This window comes from Aptenodytes forsteri, unplaced genomic scaffold (assembly GCF_000699145.1).
Source record: "Aptenodytes forsteri isolate BGI_AS27 unplaced genomic scaffold, ASM69914v1 Scaffold55, whole genome shotgun sequence".
Lineage (NCBI taxonomy): Eukaryota > Metazoa > Chordata > Aves > Sphenisciformes > Spheniscidae > Aptenodytes > Aptenodytes forsteri.
Genome location: NW_008796063.1, coordinates 2,038,824 through 2,052,612, shown reverse-complemented (window position 1 = coordinate 2,052,612; position 13,789 = coordinate 2,038,824). Strand labels below are relative to the sequence as shown.

Genomic DNA, 13,789 nt, shown 5'->3' with positions numbered 1-13,789 from the left:
CAGTGCACTGACCTAAGTCACTGTGAGTCACTGTGATTGTCTTTTGCAGACCCCACAAAACTGTGGGAAGCGGTAATCACAGAATTGCTCCTGGGCCATCTCTTATGTATTTTCAATGCAGCGATTAAAAAATTTAAAACTAAATAATCTGGACTAGAGAACTGTTTCTTATAGCAGATTTGGCCGTAGATTTGACTTAAGTAGATTTATAGCTGTGTTACTAAGGGCAAAACCAGCCACTTGACAAAATCCCGATTCTTACAGAAGAGAATGTGTTAACTGTATTTGGTATTTACAATGGTCTGCTAAGATTAAATGAAAACATCTGTTTGGCCATTTTTTACTGTAGTGGAATTAGAAGTAAAAACAGAGATGAACTCATGATCCATGGTTTCCTTTCTTGTTAAAAAAAAAGTTATTAAACATTTCTCAAACATTTCTCATTTTATCCGCAATTTAAGAACTATGGATATTAAGAATGGGGAAAAGGTAAAATGTGCTTTCCATTATAAAGCTATTTATGAACTAGAAGCACACTTGTTTAAATCTTCACAGAACTGGATCAGAATTCCATAATTTGAAAATTAGGAAACATGAACATCTTCCAGGGCTGATGCAGTTTGAATCTGGTGGTCAGGTTGTTTTTAAAGTCTTCCAGTGAAACTATCCCTTTGGACTGGAGAATAGCAGAGATTCATACAAGAGTGACCTACCATGTACCATTTTCTTTAAGCATAAGGCATGCTTGCATCCCTGTCCCAAATTCCATCTTAAAGTCGTTTCAGGGTTTCATCTTAACCAGAACATTGAGTTTACCTTGTCTTTCTTCGTTCACTTCCCTCCTAATCTAAACCTGTGATGTATATCTTTAGGAGAGCCACAGCAGCTCTTTCATTTTTCCTTGACAGGGCTAAATTGGTTAAGAAGATCTGATTGCTTGTGTCTATGGTAGAGACATTCATGGGACAGGAAATTTGGACCCAAAGTCTTTTTTTGTTGGATATCTAACTAGAATATGAATCGGTTTGTTCTCCAGTCATGGACACTGTATTCAGACAGACCAGCTGCTGAGATCTGAGCTGCTATCAGGACGCCATTCGTGGTTTCTTGAAGCATTATGTTATTGCAGAAATTTCCAGGCACAATGCACTGATGAAACAGCAGTTTTCAGTCATTTGTAGTTTCTTTTTTGTGGCTGTTTATTTTTACTGGAATAGACAGGGAAATATTTGCTATTTGTATGTAATTGTTCTTCAGGATATGTTATCTGTATGTATATTAACAACTGACCCTCCAGCACTCTATAGGAGAGTCCATTTCCATTTCTTGGTTCTGTGGGACTGAGTGAAGGGTGTACGCTTCTCCCTGTATGGCCATATACATACCGTGCTTAGGAGTGGGGTGGATGTGTGACCTACAAGTATCAGTAAGGATTTCCAACTGGCGGTGCTGTCATGTGAACGTCTACTGTACAGACTGCCAGCATATCTTGAGGGATACCTCAAAGTAATATGTTTTCTTTCTTGGTTCTGTGAAGAACAGTCTATTGCAAGCTCAGTTAATTTTCTCATTAAATGTCAGGAAAACGATCACTGGAATGAGGGAAGAGGAAAAGATTGCTATTTGCTTCTCTTCTGGTCGTGAAAGGAAGCATTGAAGTTCTGCAAATGCACAAATCTTTAGTGGGAGTCAGTGGAAGAGTCAACAGAAGGAGTGATTGTTTCCTGATACAGAGCATTTTAGGCTAAACTAAGAGAAATTACATTTTTCTTATAACCGGTTGTATTTCTTTCTTTTACTTCTTTCCCTTGTAGAATGCAGTTTTGCTTTACTGTATGAGAGAACCAATGTGATTACCCAGAAGCGCAAAATGTGCAACATATGATAACTTAAGGCTGGCATATTATGGTTCAGTATTGTTAAATTCATTGTTCAAATGTCAGGACTTACCCCCAAAGTCATAAAAGTTTAACTTTTTAAAAATAAATTTAACTTTGTATCGGCTGAAGATAAAGTCAATGTTCTGAAGATTTCTCTCTGCAACTACAAATCTAGAAATTAATAATTTCCTAATGAGAACTCCTATTCTTCTGAAATCTTAATTTGATCGACTGAAGCAACAATAAAAAAGCACAAAAATTTCTGAGCTTTGCGAACAAATTGCAAGAGCTGGTAACTGCTATTCTATATTTCCAAAAGGATATTAAATAGTTTCCTTACATATTTGTTAATATGATCCAGATACTGGCACGATGCCTGACTCACTATTTTGTATTTAGGGTAACCGGGGACTACCTGGTCTACCTGGACCCCGTGGAGCAAAAGGCGATGGCCACAAAGGTGAAGCTGTAAGTACAATTTTAATTCTGTACTTTGTGTTCTACAAAAAAATGAATTACTGTGTGATAACTCAGTATTTAGTTACTTAACTAAGTGCAATTAATCTTCTCTTTCATCCTTTAGCTAATTTAAATATTTCATATATATTGTGAAGTCCTTTCCTGTCCTAGATACAGTGCCAGTTCTACAGGCAGTCGGAACTGGATATAAACTGTTCTCATTTCAACATCATGAAAGGGATACCATGTAATTCCATAAAAATCTTCATGGCTGCTCATACATGTTTAATGTAATCACTGCTTTGAGTTCTTTTCCTTCCCTCCTTCCCTCCCTTTTGTTTACTGTTCTTTGTTCAAGATCTCTAATAACATCTGCTTGTCCAAATCTTGCAGCCTTCAATTCCTTGGTTTTTCAGCTGCTTTTCATACCGGGGGGTTAAATCTTCTTTTTTGAAGATTTTCTCCCTCCTTGCTTTTCTGATGGTTAGCTCCAGAGGGGGTTAATGCCTGAGTATTCCAGCTGGCACATTCCATTATAAGGGCATATCATCCTATATTTCAGTCATCCAAAGCCACACAGACATGTTTGACCAACCTTTCACTAGAAAGTGAAAATACTGTTGCCATCCTTCAACCACCACATGTCAAACTTCCATTAGCACTATTTTCTTTATGTCTGTAATCCAGCTTTATTTCAAACTACAACCACAAAGGCACTCCCAAATACACTGAGGTGGGACCTGAGTGCTTCCAAATAAGTCACAGCTCAGCTCCAATTTCCTAGCATTCAAACTGATCCTGGGAACATCCTTTGGGATCAGGATTAGTTCAGAGGGCATTCACTCAGAATTCCTGGTGTAATGCCATGTACCTGACACATTTCACAGCACGTAGGGACACTAGACCAGCTCAAGACTCCTTGGAGGGTCAAGGAGTGCCAGGAACGGACCCAGACCCGTTAAACAGAGGACAGGCAAACAAATGAAAAAACCCTACTATCATCCGAAATAAAAATGAAAAGCAAATGCAAAGGCAATCATGAAGAAGGCAGTGATGCAAATAGATGACTGACAAACCTTTAGTAGGCCTTAAAATGTCTTATAGGAACTGAAGTTTTAAGCTTTACAAGTTAAGATACATGTTTAAACTATATGAAAAAGAAGTATTGGTAGATACAGAATCAAAGAGGTCAGTGAGAAGCTGAAAACTTTTCATTTCTAATTAATCAAAGAATTCAAGAGAAGCCTGGTTTGGTAACCATTGATTAATAAAACTATACAAATGCTGGTTGTGGTCTACCCAGTCACAGGATGACAAACTTAGGTGTATGCGCTTCCTGCATTTCTATTAGTGACTAGACAATAAAAAAAAAAGAGCTTTGCTCTGCAGTAGTATTCCTGAAATCATGTCTATTCTAGGATTCCCATCTGCAACTGCCATAAGAGTCATGCTTCTCTGTAACTCAATCTCAGGCTTCAGTAAAAGTTGGTTGTGTTTCTCCCTGCCACATGAGTACACGTCCTTGAAATGTGTGGAGGTTCTGTGGTGCTGTAGCGTGCATCTTTCCCCTTCTCGGGCCACCTTTCCATGCCCCATGATCTGGAAAGACCAACTTCATAAACCACTGGCGGGCATGGACAAGATTTATGTAGTAAGTCTCTGTAGTGTGATGGGGCAAAGACGTCTGCCCTAGGAATGCTGAAAGGTAGGCTGGGGATGCCTCCAACAGTATGAAGGGCAGCTGAAGGGGCTGTGGCGGATTGAGCAGGGAGTTCAGGAGAACAGACTATCAAACACAAATACACCAAAGTCTGTTAGGGTTACCCAACCCCCAAATTTAGATGGATTAGCTCTGGTATCCCAGATGTGTAATATCTGCAGTGTATGAATCATGGAGCAATGTCTGCTTTCTCATGGGTTTCTCTGAACTGAGAACAACTCCAATGTTCTTAAGTCAAGATCCGGACTTTTTTTCCACCACTCTGGTAGTCTTTTCAGGTTTCCACCCAGGACTGAGGATGACTGTTGCTCAGTACACATCAGAAATGTGAAGAATTTGACAAAATAGAGCAAACCCAAAGAGATTAGTAACTATTGCTGAAATTCCCTTCTTTGTTGAAGAACACAAGTACTCTTCCTTTAGGACAACTACTGACATGCTTTATTCCTCTGCTGTACCAGGGACCTCCAGGACCAGCAGGCCCCCCAGGACCAGCAGGCCCAAAAGGCGTGGGAGATGCTGGACCAAAGGTACTTGTACAATGGTAGTACATGCATCTGACTAGCAGACAAGGTAGACAAACATCTTCCGAAAAATGCATTAGATTAGAATAGCATATATATGACAAAATGCTGCGATCTCATCTCTCACTTTCAGTTAGACGAAAAGCTTGTGATAGACTTTTCTGCCATGATAGATACAAACCAGTTCTTGGTTTATCCCTAGATTTGATGCAAATCTGCAGGTTTTCCATACATCCAAAGACCCAGGATGTTTCTAGATGCTGGAGTTTCCATGTGGAAGTCAGAATCCAACACAGGTAGAGTATTGCCTAATAATTATGCACTTCCTTTCTCCTGCAGAAGTGCAAGGGACAAGGCCCCAGAGGAGTCAGGGGAAATGTTGGTTACGTGGAACTAGTGAGATGATAGTTTTAAAGTTCCTAGAAATGGATTCCTAAGAGAAGACTATAAACCTTCATCTAAAATTAATGAGTTTAGAGGCAAAACTCGGCAGAAAAACAAAACAAAACAAAACAAAACTGATAAAGGGATTAGAAACACAACACTGAAACACTTCCAAGTTTTCTTCATAAAACACAGAATAGCTAAAGTGTTATAAAGTTCTAAGCAGTATGTAATTCACCTAAAAAGTCGCATTGTAACTACGTTATAAAAAGTTGCATTGTAACTACTATGTTATAAAAAGTTGGAAAAAAGAGACTTAAGACTAAAATCATACAAGAAATTGCTTTAAAATATCCCACAGAGTGGTTTTATTAATGGTGTCCTCATTACCTATGTGAAATAGGAAACGGGCAGCCTGTCGCAGGGGAAAGCAAAATAAATAACGCCCAAACAAGTTTTTTCCCAAACAGAAGGAACTTTCAACTTCAGTTCCCAGAACATGAGAATTCCCATTTAAAATAAACAACAACAATAACCTCTTAAAAACATATCCACAATAAAGGAAACACTGAAGGACATTCATCCTTAGAATGACCTGACCTTAGAATGACCATGGAATGGCCTGACAATGGGATCTGGGAAACCTGGCTTTGTGCTCCTATTCTGAATTACCGCTTATCTATACAAGACATTTCACATAAAGTAATGCAAGGTCTGGCCCATGACACAAACTACCAAAGAAATAAAAGTAATTTCAATTATGTTATTCAATATAGACTTACAGCAAATACATATGGCTAAACTAATTAGATTTTTTTATATGAGATTATATCCTTTCCAAATAGAGATACCAGACTTGATATAATACAGTCTTATAAGACATTTTTCTTGGTACTACAGAAGAACATTTCATTAAAACCCTAGAATCTTGTATGAAATTATTAAGGCAGATATTGATAAAAATGTAACTTATGACTACAGAATGTCTAGGGGCATCGTTATGTCTGGAATTCCCCCTTGCTTCCTAAACGCGTAATTCGGGAAAGTAGTTTTTCCCAAAGAAAAGGAATTGGAAGGTCATGTCAGGTAATCAAATAAGATGATCTCCCACTGTGATGCCATGGTTGAAAGATTACAAACCCCAGAAATATAGATCAGAATTTCAGTGGGAATATAGGGGTTTAATATAAAGAAATCTGAGTTAAATCCAAAATGGAAATAGAAGATTTTATTTTTTTTTTAAGTGAAAGGAAACCACTAGAATAATTGCAGTGAAGTTTCTCGCAACTGGAATTTTTAAAATCAATGTTTGCGGTTGTGTTTCTGAGAAGTATCACAAATATATAAGGTATACAGAAATGCACTTAAGAAAATCATAGTGCCTGGCTTATGTGAGAGATCAAAAAGTGGGTCACAAGTCCTTTTTGTTCTTCTAATCATGAATTCATGTAATTGCTGGGGCAAGCAATTCTTTGGCTGTATAATTTCAAAAGTTATTTTGGAATTATGTAGTAATTAGTAATTAGTAATTTAGTAATTAGTAGTTAGTAATTAGTAATTTAGTAATTCTGAAAGTTCCAACCCAGATCTTATTTTTTTTTTAAGTGAAAGGAAACCACTAGAATAATTGCAGTGAAGTTTCTCGCAACTGGAATTTTTAAAATCAATGTTTGCGGTTGTGTTTCTGAGAAGTATCACAAATATATAAGGTATACAGAAATGCACTTAGGAAAATCATAGTGCCTGGCTTATGTGAGAGATCAAAAAGTGGGTCACAAGTCCTTTTTGTTCTTCTAATCATGAATTCATGTAATTGCTGGGGCAAGCAATTCTTTGGCTGTATAATTCCAAAAGTTATTTTGGAATTATGTAGTAATTAGTAATTAAGTAATTAGTAGTTAGTAATTAGTAATTTAGTAATTCTGAAAGTTCCAACCCAGATCATGAATGATGGAGGTACAATATGGTATCATAAAAAGTGTTAGAGGGGAGGAGGTAAAAGCTGTAAAGTAGAAGAAAATATATCCAGTTTTTGCAGTGGAGAACATGGAATCTAGTCTTTTTATCACAGTTATTCTTAAACCACTGTAAGTCTTGTGATACAATAATGTATATTTAATTAAATCATAGATTAGCTATTATAGTACTTACTGTTTTCACTTTCAGCTCTAAGTGATGTAAATCATTGCCAGTTGAAGCAAGTTGTTCATATTCCTTTATAAAGACTTCAAATCCTTACTTGTCAGTCTCTTCTCCACCCATGAACAGCATAAGAAGTATTACCATCCCTCCAGATCTGGGGGCTGAAGTATGTTCATGGTACTAGTAAAGGAGGTTTATTGGTAGTATCTTTTTGTGGAGGAATATGACCCGTCTTCTGTTAATTGAATGTTACCAATTAATAATAAATTTGGCAGTAGGCCCATTACTTCAACCTGAATTTGAGCAAAAGAGAAATAGCTGTGACCAAGAGGTGAGGCTCTTATAATTTAATAGTATTTGATTACAACAGGAAATAGTATACTGGAATGTCTAGTAATAGAAACTCTTATCCTAACTCACTATTTATAAAGAAGCCTGCAAAAGATTAGGCAAAGGCAAACTGATAAATTGTTATCACTATTCTCATGTGTTTTCTGACAGTTTCAGGTCAGATCAGGGTTGTCATGTAAATTAAAAGTATCTTCTTCATTTCCATCAAGTTGTCTCCATCGTCACAAAAATTGTCAGAATTGGGTAGCTTGATCCTAAGAACCAAATTGTTGAAAAACACGGATGCAAAGGAAGCTGTGTTTTCAGGTTAATAGAACGGGGCCTGCTGTGGTTGTGGGAGCTGGGTGTGACACAGAGACCTCAGCGTGTGCAGTCAGTCTAGTTCAGGCAGCCACAGGTACAAACTCAGAGTCTTCTCGGGTGATCTGCACGGATGTTTCAGGCTGGATCGGAAATGTACTGTTGAAGTGAATCTCCCGGTGGACCCATTTACTGTGCTTTGGGTTCTGGACCAAAAAGAGGTCTGAGCGGTCCCACAACCCAGGAAATGGATTTCATTCAGATGAAGCTAAACTAGATGATCTGCTCTGGAAGTGCTCTTAATGTACTTCTATCCCCAGCGGGCGATCAGTCCACAGGAGCCAACCCGGCAGGTCTCCTCATATTGCATACAGCGTAAACATCAGGCTGCAAATTCACTGCTATTGGGCCTGTAGCACTATCTGTTGATGGACACGTAGAATTAGAAGCTGCCTATCAAGCAGAGGTTTCTACTCATAGTAACCAGTCATGGGGTAGATTCAGAATGCACCATATCCATGGGTTATGGAGAAGTGACATCTTGTTCAAGGAGGAGTTGTATTACAAAGAACTCTGTAGAGTAGCTGTCTTTGCAAGTAACACAACACAATTAGGGCAAATCATGCTCACATCAAATTTTGTATGAAAAGTTCTGCGTGGATCTACAGGTTTGATTGTGTTGCAGTGTGATATTGCCCATCAAATCTGGTTGCTCAGAGTAGTGCTTATCTAACAGTCTCCGTCAGAAAATTGAAAAAAAATCAAGAGTTAAAAACATCTGATAAAAATTTAATTTGTATTTTTTACTTTAAAATAGGTAAGTTTCTTTTTTATGATGCACCTAGATTGATGCGTTAATCCTATGGGGGAAAATGCATATTGCTTCTATAAATGGTGAGCAGCTGTAGCTTTTGCAGTGTGTGGCTGCTGCACCAAAGCATGCATTATCCGAATGGATAGTCACATCTGTGATGTAGTTCTGTGCATCCACACTAGACATGGTGTAGAGTACACTGGAAAAAAAGAAACAAAGTATATAAACATCTCTTCTCCCTCCTGATTTTTTGCTCCTGTTTGCTTACACAGTTTTGAATGCTGCTGAGTTCCTGGCAGCAAAAGGTGCCACAAGGAAAAACAATTCGCTTGAATTGCAAGAATTCCCCCAGAACTTAGTTCATAAAATGGACAATCTTCTGTTTTTTTTCAAATAAAATGTAAGTGCACTGGCTACCTCTCATCCCTTCCACATAAAGAAATGAATATAAGAAGAACAGCAACAATCTCTGCATATAAAAAAGAACATTTATTTGATAAAAGAGACTCATAAATTTACACACTAGTTAATTTGAAATTCCTTTGAGTATCATTATATAGGAATGTTCCACTCAGCTGAATCAGAGCTCTGTTCTCCCCACTTTCAGAAATGGCTCACATATGTGCACACTGCTAGATAGGAATTTTATGTATCAGAGGTCAAATTCACATGAAAACAAAATTGGAACATGTGGGATGCATTCAACCTGGCAGGACCCTATTTTCTGTAGCATTAAAACAGAAGCACATAATGTCAGAATATAATAAAAAATTTATTTAAAAGCACTGTTGCCAACTAGGAGGTGGGTTACAGACATTCAAAAGCAAGAGCCCAGCACTAGAAATAAAGCAAGCTTCATTCTCAGTAACTGGATAGCAGAAGGATTATTAAAACCCCTAGCACAGTCCCTAGTGCATGAACATTTGAGATGGATCCAGTTGCAATATAAATAACTTTTTTTTTTGCAGCTTGGGCCCTGTCTATTTGAACCAAAATGTGGAAAGTAGAGATACAATGTCTTTTTTTTAATATGTTCTTCTTACAAATACTGTTACGTCCACTAGCTCTCACTAAAGAGAGTATTGCAGTGTCTGTTGTAAGTTTCAGTATCAAATATACGTGCTTTACAGTAAATGAGGTGTATATATGAGGAAGCCAAGATTTATTTTTCAGGTGACCATTAGGTCATTTAATGAATTTTCTTGAACAAATGGTATGGAATATGCATTGAAATCCCATACTTTACACTGTTTTGACTCAACTCTTTATTTCTTGTTTCAGTCGTGTTTTTCTAGTTCACTGTTTTGCTGATGGTGACAAGCTTGTCTACAAGCACAATACAGGAAATAAATTAGAACTCATCAAAGAACAGCACTAATCCTTCTTGAAATGAATTCCCTGGAGGACAGTTTAGTGTCACACCTTAGAAAAAAGAACTGCTCCACTTCGCAACCCATAAAGCAAAATAAAAGTCTTTTTCTCTAAGCCAAGAAATATAGAAACTTTGAGGATTGCTATAAAGCTCTACAAAAGAGCTTTTCAGTGAGACATCTGGTATTAACTAAGCATGTGAGGCTAAAATTCGATCCTTCACCTGCAACGACCCTGTGTAAGAATGTGTTACCCATGGGAGGAAGAGGCAGATGACTTCAAGTCACCCTTACGCTCTTTTTGGTCACGGCTGGTCTAAGAGCAGGTTGTAGATATATTGGATACTGGACCATAAGGAATCATTTACTTGTTTGGCAACCTCCCATTCAGCTTTCATCACAGCGGCTTACAGGCTGTTTCACAGGCCACAGCAGCCCAGGATCTCCTAAAAAAAGCTTACAATGCAAAGTCTTATCTCTATACCCACCTCTTAGCTCTGGCACCTCTGGCAGCTTTCAGAGGGAGGCTTGGGCAGGGAAAGCTTTGGCTGCTCTGTCCAACTTCTGCTCATGAAGAGTTCTCCTACAAACAGCTTAAGGCTGTATTATGGTTTGTGGGGACACTGAGGACCAATAATTATTCCTTTGATAATAGATGGTACTAAATAGGAAGATGACTACATTTGCCTAGACTCTCAGTATTTCCTAGCAATATGACAATCTCAAGCTAATTGTAAGAAAATGCATTGCAGGAGGAATTGAGAAACTGGGCATGTTTTAAAAGATCAGGAATATCTACCATTCATCCCACTGCAGAGGGGCATTTCCCAGCACCATGTACCAGACTTAAGTGCTACAATCCTTAAGTACTTAAAATTGTAATCTTTAAGAGTTTACAGCTATAATTTGGGGGAAAAAAAGGCAAAAAGCTCAAGGGCATTGCCAATATCTTGGCTCTTTGCATTAGCAGGGAAGGTGTGATATAAAAGCCTTAGGTCATCTGAAGAAGAAGAACACGGCTAAAGAGAGTAGCTCTCTCTTTAGTTCCCTTTCCCAAACCAGACTAGACGAAAACAACAAACTCCCCTCTCTGATCAAATCTGAGGGAGAAATTTCCTCCCGACTGAACATAGCAATCAGTTTAACCCAATCAGCTTGACCCACCAATTTAAAGCTAAGAGCATCCATGTACCATACCTATGTCCAGACTCCAATTGGCCAGTCTCCAGCGCTTTGGAAGAAAGAGAAATTGAAAATAAATTCAGAAGCCAAATGTTACATCAAGAAGGAAAGCATTATAAGCTCAGTCTAAGCCTTAGCCTTTGGATTCAGAGTTCCCACCTCTCCAAATCCATCAAACCTGAGCATAGTTTCCGTCCTAATATATTTACATAAATAGCACATATGTCAGCACTTAGCATGAGAGTATCATAGCCATATATAAAAAACACAGATTGGAGTGATCTCTCGCTAGAGATTGAACCTTGGGCATTTCACCTAAAAGCAGTTGTTATAATGACTGCCGGAAAGTAAAGGAAGTCAGTAAAAGATTCTGTACTTTTGTTTCCTTCCTTTTTCATCGGTTTGATATGTTGTTTCTTTTCACCTACCACAATTCAAGCGTCATCTGTGATTCGTGTGATTCATCCTTGCGCCTCTCTCCTAGTTAGAATGCTCCCTCTGCAGGCACAGCCATTTCTACTGCTTTTCCGAGTGCAAAAACAAGTACAATGAAGAGTTTTTATAATGGAATTTTTTATTTTGTCAAGAAATACCATTTCTTCTTGGCTCTATTGTTAATATATGGGATGACTAATAGCTTATCAGAACATTTCTTTCTTTTGCACTTGCCTGCACAGGCATAGGTTTAGGGACATTTGGTAAACCTGATTCAGAATTTTCTGCATCTATAACTTAGCAGTTATAGATTTCTTTTTTACTTTTCAAACTGATGGGAGTTTTCTAGTGACCATGTGCTGAACGCGTGCCTATTCCCTCATTTGTACAATTACGGACTGAGGAAAACACAACTGCCTCTTACGTCCCCATGCCTTCCCTCTACCACTAATGTCCCCTGACTCCCATCTCCTTCGCTGGGCTTGTCTGCAGCACGAGGGGCATCACCGGGCTCAGCGTTACCCAGATTGCTCCTGGCCAGCCAGCTGCTGCCTTCTGTCTGCCTCCTGGTTAAGGGATGAGCCCCCTCTGGTTTTTTTTCCCCACTAAAAGCATAAATTGAATCTCTCTCCTTTACCTGGTCTCCAGTTATCACCAAAACTGTTGAATATGCTCAAAGCCTCTACATTTCTGATGAATTTGGCTGAAATCAACTGATGAGTTCAAAATATACCGGGAGAAAAAAGAGGACTGACACAGACAAGCAGAAACACAGGCAGAGTATCACTTAAGCCTCATTTCCTTAAGGAATCAAGCTAAACATATATGCATTAAGGCTTTTTAGGAAAACAAAGGGCTGTTCTTTTTGTTCTTCTATATCAATGCTATTAAAATTCATACTGTTTTCATAAACACATTAGTTTGACAGTTCTGGAAATTAAGTGTCTCTAGTTTCAGAACAAGCACAGTATCAGTAAAGGACATGATCACTGTTGTGTCCCACTAGTAAGCTCCCTGTCCATCCTGGTAAGCCCCTGCAGAATGTGATGGAAAAATGGTCTTGTTTCCAAATGAGTTTGCTTTTCTTCTTCTGTAGCTGATAAGTTTGCAAATTAGAGTCCTAACTCTGTTGGTGACTTTGATCACGTGGACCTTTGCTTGGGGAATAATGTTCTTCACCTCGAGCTTAAATAACGTGGGTGCCTGCATTTTGGGCTTTTTTTTATATCTATCTATAAAGCAACCGTTTATGTATGTAACGTTTGTTTTGTTTTTTAAACTCAGTAGTTTGACTGACTGCTTTGTAAGTGGATGAAAGATGTAACAGTTAATAGGTGATAAATTACTGACATTTCTGTGACTATTTTCAGGGAGACCGTGGAATGAGAGGCTATCCTGGGCCCCCGGGGCCACGGGGAAGCGGAACGGTTGGTCCCAAGGTTGGTATGATGCCGTGTTGAAGCTTTTGTGCTCTTTTGTGATGCTGACAGCCAGACTCTCTTCTCCCGGACACCAAAATATCTTCATCAGTTATTGATTTACATTGGTGCAACTGCAGGAGAAATCAAGCATAAAAACATGGGCACTGACCATACACTTCTACTAACCGGATTAGGAAGGAATACTAACTGGATGAAAGTTGCATTTGCAGCTAAACTTTATGAGATTACAGCTGGAAATTGAACAGAACTATCAGGCTGATAAATTAGTTAAATGATTGCATTTCTTCTGTTTCTATCTATTCTGTTTCCAAGAGATTCTTTTGTGGTGGACAATATGTTAAATGTGAATTTTATGTTTGCAATTTTTGCTCAATGAAATTGAATCCAATTAATTTCATTAGTAAAACCATTTAGGAAAGAAACATGAAAACAAAATGTTAATTCTATAAGCAGCCAGCATGCAACATCTGGGCAATTTTTTCCTCCGTCCACTAAAGTGATTTATAATTCAAAAAAGACATACTGGTAAGAGAAGAAATTCAATGCATGCCTGGTTTTCTTTGTTATAGGTGTATACATCAGTTATTTTTACAAAGGCAATGAGGAGAAACATTGTGTATATTCCTCCACTTAAGTTAAAAATCGATATGCCTTTGTAACTTTTCCTGTGATTTCCTTAGCAAGGATTAATGGAAGTCTCCACTGCCATTTTGAATAAACCAGTATCTGAATGGAGAAACATTGCTATTACCAACCTGTTACAGAAATGCAATGAGCGACGGAGCA

At 38.2% G+C, this 13,789-nt stretch overlaps 1 protein-coding gene across 1 annotated transcript in view; it reads left to right on the top strand.

Moving 5' to 3' along the window:
* COL28A1 (collagen type XXVIII alpha 1 chain) overlaps nucleotides 1-13,789 on the top strand; it is a 70,075-nt gene that overhangs the window by 40,742 nt on the left and 15,544 nt on the right. Inside the window, 3 exon segments of the mRNA XM_009286354.2 lie at nucleotides 2,280-2,348; nucleotides 4,521-4,589; nucleotides 12,932-13,000. Of these exon segments, the coding sequence (XP_009284629.1) occupies nucleotides 2,280-2,348; nucleotides 4,521-4,589; nucleotides 12,932-13,000 (207 nt within the window).